General features: G+C 51.6%; 1 protein-coding gene across 3 annotated transcripts in view; it reads left to right on the top strand.

The window, feature by feature from the left end:
• Positions 1–13,030, top strand: part of myo3a (myosin IIIA) — a 722,675-nt gene that overhangs the window by 122,283 nt on the left and 587,362 nt on the right. For all 3 annotated transcript variants that reach the window (XM_085987739.1, XM_085987740.1, XM_085987738.1), the window contains exon 3: positions 10,537–10,671. In XM_085987739.1, coding sequence (XP_085843865.1) covers positions 10,537–10,671 — 135 coding nt within the window. The remainder of the gene's footprint in view (positions 1–10,536; positions 10,672–13,030) is intronic.

The raw sequence follows: 13,030 nt of genomic DNA, 5'->3' as shown, positions 1-13,030 counted from the left end.
CGGCCTAGCGCGTCCCAGTCTATCTCGTCCTTGTCTACTCCTTTCACTTCCGACGGCGTTACAGGAGCTGTTGCCATTACTGGTACTCGTTTTTGGTCCATATTCGAGTACATCTACTCAACTCATAACATGTGCGAGCCACTAAAATGATGGCCTTTTCTTCCTTTAATTTTGTTTCTTTGGCCCACCATTCTCTTTGTTTGGCTGGTGGGTCGTTCTGTTGCCAATCGTTTTTAACCATTTTGTCAATTAATCTTTTATTTTTGTCCCCTCCAGTCCCCACTGGAGTTTTTCACTTCCCATGGTTAATTGTTGTCAGCGGTACGTCCCTAACTTTACTCTCGCAGAGTGAGACAGTACTTGTAACCACAGTTGTCAGCGGTACGTCCCTAACTTTACTCTCGCAGAGTGAGACAGTACTTGTAACCACAGTTGTCAGCGGTACGTCCCTAACTTTACTCTCGCAGAGTGAGACAGTACTTGCAACAATTTTGTTCGGGTAATTTGTTGTCAGAGGTATGCTTAAACTTTCTGCACTACTTGCAACTCATACCATGCCTATTTTTTGTTGTTCAGGTTATTTGTTGTCAGAGGTATGCTTATACTTTGCACCAAAGTTAACGCACTACTTGTAACTCAGACCACGCCTATACTTCCGTTAGTTTCGCCCGAACCCCGAGACCACTTGACTCATCGATTCAAATCTTTTAGTCCTTTGATTCCAAAGGGGGCGGTGGACATGAGATGGTGTTGCCTTGCCCTAACTGTACGTGGTAATTTAAAAGTACTCACGTTTTTTGGCTCGGCTTCACTCGCCCATCACAGAAATCACAGAGTCACAGAAACCCCACAGTGCAGATAGAGGCCATTTCGGCCCATCGAGCCTGCACCGACACATATCCCACCCAATCCCCGTAACCCCTACACCAACACCAACACATATCCCACCCTATTCCTGTAACCTCATGTATTTAATCCCCCTAACACTAAGGGTCAATTTATCATAGCCAATCAACCTAACCCGCACATCTTTGGACTGTGGGAGGAAACCGGAGCACCCGGAGAAAACCCACGCAAACACGGGGAGAATGTGCAAACTCCACACAGACAGTCGCCTGAGGCCGGATTCGAACCCGGGTCTCTGGTGCTGTGCTAACCACTATGCCACCGTGCTGCCCATGCCTCTCTTCCGTGAGGAATTCTGTTCGTGATGCCAATTGATGTGGAGTATTTTAAACCAACACTCGACACAAGGTTTTCAGATTGATAGTTAAGTTGTCTTTATTACACTGGTGGGGAGACAATCTGCTCTGTCTTTAGCCAGACTTCTCCAAATTGTTACAGCAAACACTACATTTTTATACATTCAAATAAGCATGGCAACCTCATGCACAATTCATTCCTGCAACCTAATTGGATTGTGGCCCGCATGCACCTTCACGGATTGGGTTACATGTCCAAAGGTAAACAGGTGTAAGCTGCATACTCAATTATTAGCCCAAACTGCTGAACGCTGATTAAAAGATAACTTGGAAGCATTGTGACCCAGATAATAAAACCCTCAGGGCAGCTGAAGTGCTAGACATCATGGGCAGGATTTTCATTGGGCCGTGGAGGCGGGATTGGAGGCATGTGGGGGGTTAAAATCCTGAAATCGGGGGTCCCGAACCCATCCCGCACCCAACCCGCCTCCATGCCAGTTTCAAAGGAGGCAGGTACCCACCCCGCACTGGGACCCACCTCCCCGAGGCAGGAAGGGGATTAGTGCCAATTAACTGCCTGTTAACAGGTAGTTAACAGGCAGTTTTTAACCTAATACCTATTTTTAATGTTGGAAGTGTGGGATTCCTGACGGCTCCAAACCATGCCAAGTTAGAGGAGGCGGACCGTCAGGATGAAGGGCTTGGAGGGGTTGAGATGTCTGGTGTTCAGGTGAGTGATGGATGCATGAGTGCAAAGGTAAGTGTGTTTGGTGTGTGTAAAGTGTTTAAAGAAGTTTTACTAACCTTTTCTTACCTTTACAGCCTTCCTTCCTTCAGGTCTCAGGAGTCCCTCATCTCACCGGCACAGAAAGCAGAATGGCTGTGAGCTGTCAAAAATTGCAGCATTCAGCTTTCTGCTCCGGGGAGATCTCTAAATCAGCCTGAGAGGAAGGAATTAACTTTAAAGTACAGATTGTCAGTGTTTGACAGCTTCAAGCAGCTGTGAAACGCTAATATTTCATCTGTCAAAAGGTCTTGACAGATGAAATGTCAATCTGTGACGTCACCTGTTGCCGGGTGGCCCTTAATTGGCCTGCTGAGCCAGCTGGGCGGGCTCATCAAGGTCAATCAAGTCAAAATCGCGTGGGTTGGCTACAACTCGATTGAGGCGGGACTACAACCCTGAAAGTTGTAGTCCTGCCTCCTACCTGACTTCTGAATGAAAATCCAGCCCCATGTCTCCACTGAGTTGTTTTTAGTCTCAAAGGTCAGTTACCTTGACCACACCTTATGGATTTGGTCTTACATGTTAGCAACTGTCTCTCTTACACCATTTTGTGAGCTGCCAGTGATGTTATTGAAGTCTTTCCCCACTTCAACTATCTCCAACAAGCGAGAGTCTAATCACTGCCTCTTGATATTCAATGACATTACCATCGCCGAATCCCCCACCATCAACATCCTGGGGGTCACCATTGACCAGAAACTTAACTGGACCAGCCACATAAATACTGTGGCTACAAGAGCAGGCTTGGTTTTCTGAGGCGAGTGGCTCACCTCCTGACTCCCCAAAGCCTTTCCACCATCTACAAGGCACAAGTAAGGAGTGTGATGGAATACTCTCCACTTGCCTGGATGAGTGCGGTTCCAACAACACTCAAGAAGCTCAACACCATCCAGGACAAAGCAGCCCGCTTGATTGGCACCCCATCCACCACCTTTAACATTCACTCCCTCCACCACCGGCGTACTGTGGCTGCAGTGTGTACCATCTACAAGATGCACTGCAGCAACTCGCCAAGGCTTTTCAGCAGCACCTCCCAAACCCATGACCTCTTCCACCTAGAAGAACAAGGGCAGTAGGTGTGTGGGAACATTATCACCTGCACGGTCCCCTCCAAGTTACACACCATCCGGACTTGGAAATATATCGCCGTTCCTTTATCGTCGCTGGGTCAAAATCCTGGAACACCCTCCCTAACAGCACTGTGGGATTACCTTCACCACACGGACTGCAGCAGTTCAAGAAGGTGGCTCACCAGCACCTTCTCAAGGGCAATTAGGGATGGGCAATAAATGCTGGCATTGCCAGCAGCGCCCACATCCCAGGAACCAATATTTAAAAAAAATCTGTAACCATCATGCTTCCACCCGTGGCCAAAGTGAGAATTACCCCATATTTCTCTCCAAATATTCTCTTCTCCAGAGGGTGCTCACTTGTTGCTGGGGTGCAGCTTGATAGCTACCAGAAACTTCCATTGCCCAAATTGACCACTTTGCATGTGTGAGCTTAGAAAACAAAATGTCAACAGATTATTTGTGAAAACACTTACTGCGCTGAAAAATTTGAAAGAGTGAATTTCTGATTTTCAGTTTTGGGACTTTATTAAACCAGCAGCAACATTTTGTGCGCAGAGTTGGCAGTTAAGCTTGCATCACATCCTATTTGATCTAGTTCAAGTCAGTGCTATTTACATTTTTATTACATATCAGCACAGTCAGCACACAAATAAATGTCTTGACGTGGCACACATTGTGCTGCATGTGCTGTTATGTAGGTCAATTTACAGCTGCTGAGTGGTAATTGACCATGGCCCTATTAAAAGCACATTTAGGCTATGGTTATGTTATTATTTTTTTTGTAGCAAGAGGAAGTGGTTTTTGTAAAACCAATCATGTAATTCGGGCAACAGGTCAACAATCTAACTCCCAAACCACTGAACCCAGGAAACAACAAACAGTCTTCCAACATGGCTAAGTACTTGTGGGGTGTTTTTGAGACATAGGCAAGGCTGCAATGGGAATTGTTTGGAAGTTCAGATTTACAATACTGTCAGAGATTAATAAAATGGCTTACAAGCGGTAAATGGGGAAAGAATTGATCCAAAGCAAAGTATGCCAATTAGAACTAATTCTACACAAGCAGGATAAAGACTACAGCAAAAAGCTAAATTAAACATTGCAATATATTTTACTGCGATGCCACATAGACATTGAAGTTGAGTGTGCCAGGGATCACTAATGTTAAGCTAAGTTTGTTTGTTTTCTCTGTAGGAATCAGACACAAGTCTCAGTGTGGGTCACCTTTGTCACCTTTACACGAGCCTGGTGTACGCACAGTGCCCCAATGCACTGCATACTTGGCATCGATGTGACATGAGTTCATGCACTGCACCAGTGACAAATGCGACAATGTGTACTTAGATTTCCAAAAGGCCAGAACTGATTGGCTCACTCAGTTCATAATGTCAGTTAAGTAGTGGAGAGTGTAGCAACATCTTGGGATCAATGGAGGAGATGGGGAGGTAAAGCTGGGTGCTGTTGGTGTACGTCTGGAGGCTAATTCTATGCTGCTGGGTGATATCTAAGAAATGGCATATAAATCATGAAGAAAACAGGACAACGGTTTGAGCTACACTAGTGATGACTGTGTGGGCACAGGAGCAACAACCATTGGAGGTGATGTTATGTTTCTGTTGGGTCTGGTATGAGTGGAACCAAGAGAGAGCAGAACCATGGTGGTGAACTATCAAAAAGACATGTCGGAGGAGGTTGGAAAGGTCAACAGGGTGAAAAGCAGTGGAGAGGTCAAGCAAGATGAAGAGAGACAATAAGCCATGGTCACGGTTGCACAGGATAGCACTTGTGATTTTAAGCAGCACAGTCTCAGTGCTGTGGGTGGGACAAAGCCAGTTTGCAGGAAAGATGTAAGTATAGTTGTAAGTCAACAATGCATTCCAGTAAAGAGAGGGAAGGTTAGAGATAAAGAAAGAAACACCTGTGGCGTTGCCACATTGGGGAAACACTGTGTGTATGTAGATAAACCTGTATAATCCCCTTTTAACTGCTGTATTCCCCTCCCCCCGCAAGACAGTTGCAAGCTGAGAGGAATAAGGCATGTTCAGACTTGCCTGCTGCTGAGGGAAGGAAAACCAATCAGGTTCCAGCAGGTGACCAATCCGTGAGTCATCACAGGCTCGCGGGCTTTACGAATTGAGTACTGTATTGTGAGAGTTGGAGTAAAGACCTATTTCTTGTAGCTCGCTGTGTTGCCTATTTCTTTATGCGGGAGACTGTAGTCTCCCACATTGGTGACCCCGAATGTCGGCAGCCGAAGCCCCCGACTCACGTAGCCCCACAGAGGCCAGCAACGACCCGACGGCAACCAGCAACAGCCCGATGTCGGCCGGCGCCGCGTCCTTGAAGCTCCCCACCTTCTGGGAACACCAAGCACCAGCTTGGTTCGCGCACACGGAGGCCCAATTCACCCTTCGCAGGGTTCAAGACGATGAAGAAAGGTACCTCCACGTAGTCTCAGCACTAGCAAGCTCCACCGCCGCCGAAGTTCTCGACCTGCTGGGGAACCCACCACAGACCGGCAAGTACTCAACCATTAAGGGCCGCTTGCTGCAGGCTTACGGCCTGTCCAGGGAGGAGAGGGCCCGTAGGCTTCTTTCACTACCAGGCCTCGGCGACTCTACCCCGACTCAGTTGATGAGCTGGATGCTTGCGCTCCTGGGCTCTGAACCGCAGTGCTTCTTGTTTCGGGCCCTTTTCCTCAGCCTGCTTCCTCAGCAGGTACAGACTGCCCTCGCGGGGTCCCCGATCACGGACTGCGTGCAACTGGCAGCCGCCACGGACAAAGTCTTCGCCGTCGCCCAACTCGGCTGTGCAGCCGCGAGGCTCCCCGATACCACCGAGCGCACGCCGCCACGCCAGACCGCAGAACTATGCTACTACCACGCGCGTTTCGGCCACAAGGCCCAACGCTGCAGAGCACCCTGCTCTTTCGATCAAACCAAGATGGCCACCCGGCCCAACGCACCAGCCCCGCGCCGCCGTCTAGGCCCGCGCGACCGCACCCCCGCCGCCACGATGGCCATTGGCACTGCAGGTAAACTGCTGTACATAACCGACTCCCTTTCAGGGCACAGATTCCTTTGCGACGCCGGAGCCCAATGCAGCATAATTCCTGCCTCCCAGCTCGACATCCAGGCAGGCTGCAGCGGCCCACCCCTCGTGGCGGCAAATGGCGCAGCCATCGCTACTTTTGGAAAGCGACGGGCCGAGGTTTGTTTCAACAACCAGCGATTTACGTGGGATTTCGTGACGGCCTCGGTGGCACATCCCTTGCTGGGCGCCGATTTTCTTTGTGCCCATGGACTCCTGGTCGACGTCTGCGACAGGCGCCTGATCGACGCAGCAACTTTCGCTTCACTGGCCTGCTAGCAGAGCAACAGCCCGGCTCTCGTCGGGTCCTGCTCTGCCCCGGCGGATGACGACTACGCCCGCCTACTCGCAGATTTCCCGAGGCTCACACAACCGACCTTCTCAGCCGCGGCAGACAAGCATGGTGTCGAGCACCACATCGCCACTACGGGACCACCAGTGTTCGCCCGAGCCAGACGCCTGGACCCAGCCAAGATGGCGGTGGCCAAGGAAGAATTCGCCATGATGGAGAAACTGGGCATCATCCGCCGCTCGAACAGCCCCTGGTCGTCCCCCCTCCACATTGTGCCCAAGCCGGGCGGTGGCTGGCGCCCCTGCAGCGACTACAGACGGCTCAATGATGCCACCACGCCCGATAGATACCCCATTCCGCACATCCAAGACTTCTCGGCACACCTAGCAGGAAAGTCCATCTTTTCCAAGGTCGAACTGATTCGTGGCTATCATCAGGTCCCCGTCCACCACGCAGACGTCCAGAAGACGGCGGTCATCACCCCCTTCGGACTGTTCGAGTTCCTGCGCATGCCCTTCGGGCTCAAGAACGCCCCAACGGCTCATGGATTCCATCCTATGGGACCTGAGCTTCCTGTTCGTCTATCTGGACGACATCCTCGTGGCCAGCACCAGCAAGGCCGAGCACATCGCGCATTTGCGCTCTCTTTTCCAGCGCCTCAGCCAACACGGGCTAATCGTCAACCTGGCCAAATGCCAGTTCGGAGCAGCCCAAATTGACTTTCTCGGCCACAGAATCTCGTCAAGGGGAGCCATTCCCCTACCTTCCAAGGTGCAGGCGGTGGCGGACTTTCCCCAGCCCACCTCGGTCAAGGTGCTGCAGGAATTTTTGGGGATGGTCAATTTCTATCACCGTTTCGTGCCCAAGGCCGCCTCACTCATGCGCCCCCTCTACGAAGCCACCAGGGGCAAAACGGGCAAAGAGCAACTCACCTGGTCCAGCGAGATGGCGACAGCCTTCCACCAGACCAAAAGCGCCTTAGCCAACGCCACACTACTGGCCCATCCCATCCCGGGCGCCAAGACCGCCCTCACTACGGACGCCTCGGATTACGCCGTCGGCGCTGTCCAGCAACAGTGGGTCGAAGGCGCGTGGCAGCCACTGGCATTTTTCAGCCGACAGCTGCGCAAGAACGAGCAGGCCTACAGCACGTTCGACAGAGAGCTCCTGGCCCTGTTCCTGGCAATCCGGCACTTCCGTTTCCTCCTGGAAGGCCGGCCGTTCACCACATTCGTGGACCACAAGCCGCTCACTTTCGCCATGGCCAAAGTAACCGAACCCTGGTCCGCGCGCCAACAGCGCCAACTCAACTTCATCTCGGAGTTCACCACGGACATCCGCCACGTCGCCGGCAAGGACAATTTGGTGGCCGACTGCCTCTCAAGACCCTCGCTCCACGCAGTGCACCTGGGCGTCGACTACGCCAGCATGGCGAGAGACCAGGCCGCCAACGCGGAGATCCAGGCCCTCAGGACGTCAACCACCAGCCTCACTCTGGCCGACATCCACTTCCACGCAGCCGGCACAACCCTCCTGTGCGACGTCTCAGTCCCCTCGCCTAGGCCGGTCATCCCATCCGCCTGGCGCAAGCGAGTTTTCGACATCATCCACGGCCTCTCACATCCAGGGATGCGTGCGTCTCAGAAACTCATGTCCGCCAAGTTCGTCTGGCCTGGACTCCACAAGGATGTGAGAGACTGGACCAACACATGCGTGGCGTGTCAGCGCGCTAAGGTCCAGCAGCACACCAAGGCGCCATTGGAGTGTTTCCCGGTGCCCGAGAGGCGTTTCGACCACGTCCACGTCGATCTGGTAGGCCCCTTGCCGCCGTCGCACGGTTTCACACACCTGCTCACGATCGTCGACCGCACCACCAGATGGCCCGAGGCGGTTCCCTTCGCCTCCACCACCACGACCGACATCGCGCGAGCATTCATCTCGACATGGGTGGCCCAGTTCAGCGTGCCGACCAACATATCCTCGGACAGAGGCCCCCAGTTCACCTCCCACTTGTGGAATGCCATCATCGCCGGCCTCGGCACCAAGTTGCACAGGACAACAGCCTACCACCCGCAGGCCAACGGGCTCTGCGAGCGCTTTCATTGTTCCTTGAAAGCCTCCCTCCGCGCCAGCCTGGCCGACACCAGCTGGATCGACAAACTACCCTGGGTCCTCCTGGGATTGCGCACCACGCCCAAAGAGGACCTCCGCGCCTCCGCGGCCGAGATGGCCTACGGCCAACCGCTCAGAGTACCAGGCGACTTCCTCCCCCTGACAACGGAGCCGTGGTCGGCCGCCAGACAGCTTTCCCTGCACCAGGACGCGGCCCAGCAATTCCGTCCAGTGCCCACTTCGCAACACGGCCCGCAGCCGTCCTACATGCCTCGGGACTTACGACATGCGGAGTTCGTCTTCGTGCGTCGGGACGCGCACAGAGGCCTGCTGCAGGCTCCATACACCGGCCCTTTCTCAGTATTGGAGACGGGGGGACAAAGCTTTTCTTATCGACGTCGGCGGGAAGCCGGACCTTATTTCAGTAGACCGCCTCAAACCGGCGCATCTGGACCTCAGCTTCCCGTTTCGTCCGGCTCTTCCCCCCACGGCGGGGCAGACCTCCCGCGTTGGCGGCGGCCCCACAAGAGGACCAAGACACGCCAGAACCTTACTTCCCGGCCGCCACCCCACCTTCGCCAGCAGCTCGTCCAGCCAGCCCACCGGCAGACCAGCCGCCAGACCAGCCGACGAACCAACCGGCCGACCTCCCAGACAGCCCTCCTCACACGCCAGATGGCTACTACAACCGCTACGGCCATTTGGTCAAACCTCCGCAGAGACTGACTTTTACAGTTAACGAGGATTCTGGGGGGGCGTATGTGGCGTTGCCACATTGGGGAAACACTGTGTGTATGTAGATAAACCTGTATAATCCCCTTTTAACTGCTGTATTCCCCTCCCCCCGCAAGACAGTTGCAAGCTGAGAGGAATAAGGCATGTTCAGACTTGCCTGCTGCTCAGGTTCCAGCAGGTGACCAATCCGTGAGTCATCACAGGCTCGCGGGCTTTACGAATTGAGTACTGTATTGTGAGAGTTGGAGTAAAGACCTATTTCTTGTAGCTCGCTGTGTTGCCTATTTCTTTACGCGGGAGACTGTAGTCTCCCACACACCTTTCATGTGATCAAGCATCTGAAGTGGGGCTTGAACCCTCAATCTTCTGACTCAGAGACAAAAATTGCAATCACTGAGCCACTGCTGACACTTGATACTGTGGCAGTTGGAGAGAATGGAGGGACTGAGGATACGTTTTTGAGGAGGGGATCATCAGAAGGGTTTTGAAGGAGTTTGAGATGGTGCCAGACGATAGAGATAAGTTAATAATATTGACAAACATGGGACTTAGGAGAGGGAAATTGGGAGGTTAGCAACTGGGATTTGGGGATGAAGATGAGTTTTATTTACAAGTTAAGTGGGCCAAGGGCTCAAAAGTTGTAGCGAAATGCTGCAGAATCTCAGGGAGATAAAGAAAAGAAAGACTTGCATTTATATAGCGCCTTTCATGACCACCGGATGTCTCAAAGCGCTTTACAGTCAATGAAGTACTTTTGAAGTGGCGTCACTGTTGTAATGTGGGAAAAGGGGAGGAAGAATACAGGAGGAAAGACTGAGGGCCGGGGCAGCATTGGGGGGAGGAGGCACCTTTGCAGATGGCCTCAATTGTGGACACAAAGATGTCTATGAAATGAACAACACTTACTAGCTAGGCTTACACATGAAGAATGCCCATTTTGATGAGGTACTGGGGAGCTGTAATCATCAGTGAAATCATTCCCCAGTCAGCCCCTTTAGCAGATGAAAATAGTGGGGCAACAGCTTTGAAATGCCACAGATGTTATGCACTATTCTGAATCTTTTAAATGTGTTGCATCATTATTTCACATATGCAAAACGGTCTCAACAGTTCGGTATATTAGATTCATACTAAATTCAGTACCAGATTCTATAAATGCAGACTCTGGAAAATGTTGTTTTAATTGGCAGACCTGACACTGAAGATCTCAAACCTTTCGATCATTTTATTTACTTTTGGTGTTAGGATATTGATGAAGAAATCGAGGCTGAGTATAACATCCTCCAAGCTCTCTCGGATCATGAAAATGTGGTCAAGTTCTATGGGATGTACTATAAGAAGGATGTAAAGAATGGAGATCAGCTTTGGCTTGTACTAGAGGTATGAATTTCTGTCTCTGAATAAACTATTGCTCATTATTGTTTCCTGTTTGCAACCCAAGGTTTCATAGTGACAATTTTAATTCCACGCTATTAGAGATTGTGTTTTTTTCTTAATGGGTATGCGAGTTATTGAATGATATAGAAGATACACAATGAGGAACAACATTCATTCCACTAGTGATGGAGTGAAAAATACCTCATAACCCACATGACTTTTCTTTCCTGAATAAGGTTTGTCTTACTTTTAAAATGTTGTTACAACAACAACAAGAAAAAACAGAAAGGCAGAGTATTTCCTAAATGGTGAAAGATTGGGGAATGCAGATGCTCAAAGGGACCTGGGTGTCCTTGTACATGAGTCACTGAAAGTGAATGTGCAGGTGCAGCAAGCCATTAGGAAGGCAAATAGTATACTGGCCTTCATTACAAGAGGATTTGAGTACAGGAGTAAAGAAGTCTTACTTCAATTATATAGGGCCTTGGTGAGACCACACCTGGAGTACTGTGTACAATTTTGGTCTCCTTACCTAAGGAAGGATATACTTGCCATAGAGGGAGTGCAACAAAGGTTCACGAGATTGATTCCTGGGATGGCGGGACTGTCGTATGAGAAGAGATTGAGTAAACTAGGCCTGTATTCTCTTGAATTCAGAAGAATGAGAGGGGATCTCATTGAAGCATACAAAATTATTACAGGGTGTGGTAAACCACTGGTGTTGTTGTTGTTGTTGTTGTTGTTGTTACACACTGTTGTACCTATGCATGCCTCAACATGTCTCAGCTGGCTCCACCCACACAGGCCCAGGTATAAAGGTGATTGACCTGCAGCCCCCTGGCTTCTTGGAACCCAGTCAACCACGAGAGGCATGCTCTGTTCTTTGCTAATAAAAGCCTTTAGTTACTCTCTTAACTCTCAGTCTTTTATGAGTAATTGATAGCGCATCAATTTTATTAGCAAAAACAAAATGTCGACATTTGCTGAACAGCAGGCTGCTGCACCAAACGCTGAACAGCAGGCTGCTGCACCAAACGCTGAGCAACAGGAGCTGCTGCGAGCCCTCAGACCAACATGCCTGGACCTAGACCCCCAAGAAGCGGGTTCGGCTACCAAATTCGTGCATTGGTTGCGTTGCTTCGAGGCCTACCTGCAAGCCTCAACTGTGACCCTGGACGAAAACAAGTTGGAAATCCTGGCCTCAAAGGTGAGCCACCAAGTTTATACAATAATCCAGGACACGACGACCTACGCGGCGGCTATCGGTCTGCTAAAAGGGCAATACACACGCCCGGTAAATACGGTCTATGCCCGGCACCTCTTAAGATCCCGCAGACAGCAGCCCGGGGAATCGGTGGAGGCCTTCCTATGGGCACTACGGATACTCGGCCGAGACTGCGATTGCAAAGAAGCATCAGCCGCAGCACACACGGAGGGACTGATCCGAGATGCTTTCGTTGCGGGTCTAAGGTCCGACTACTCCCGGCAGAGACTGTTGGAAAAGGGAGAAATGGACCTGAGAAAGGCAGTGTCCCTCGCGCTCTCGCTCGACGCGGCCCACAGGAGTATGGACGCCTTCTCCCCTAACCGCTCCGCAACGTGGACGCCACAACCTTGGGTCATGGGACCGCCACCTTCAACTGCTGCTGCGATGTCCAAGGCACAGAAATGTTATTTTTGTGGCCAGGCAAAACACCCCAGAGCACGCTGCCCGGCGAGAAACGCTACCTGCTCCGGCTGCGGGAAGAAAGGACACTATGTCAGCGCCTGCAAAGGTAAAACCGCTAACGCCAGCAGCGCCGCGTGCGAACCATGGGGGCAGCCATCTTGTCCACCATCTTGGACTCCCCCAGCCGCGTGGGGATCGGGACCATGGGCGCCGCCATTTTGTCCGCCATCTCGGACGTCTCCAACTTCAACCACGGGGGACCCGGACTCAACCACCGCCTCATCTGACGACCACATCGACTCGCTCGACCATACGCTGGCCTCCGTGACGCTGGACCAATCTCTCCCTCATCAACTGTCCAGGTCCATGATGGACATTAAGGTAAATGGCCGCGCCACTACCTGCCTTTTTGACAGCGGGAGCACGGAAAGCTTTATCCACCCCGACACGGTGCGGAGTTACTCTCTCCCGGTCCTGCCGACGCGACATCAGATCTCTTTGGCTTCCAAAGCCCAGTCAGCGGACGTCGGTGGCTACTGTGTAGTGACCCTTTCAGTAAGGGGCACAGAATACAAAAATTTTAAACTCCTGGTCCTGCCCCATCCTTGCGCTGCCGTTCTACTGGGGTTGGATTTTCAGTGCAACCTTAAGAGTGTCACATTAGCGTACGACGGACCCCTCCCCCCACTCACA

The sequence above is a fragment of the Somniosus microcephalus genome, chromosome 5 (genome assembly GCF_052327205.1).
Source record: "Somniosus microcephalus isolate GS21.2 chromosome 5, FLI_Smic_1.0, whole genome shotgun sequence".
Taxonomy (NCBI): Eukaryota; Metazoa; Chordata; class Chondrichthyes; order Squaliformes; family Somniosidae; genus Somniosus; species Somniosus microcephalus.
The sequence above is the reverse complement of the archived record's forward strand: the minus strand, read 5'-3'. Positions and strand labels throughout refer to the sequence as shown.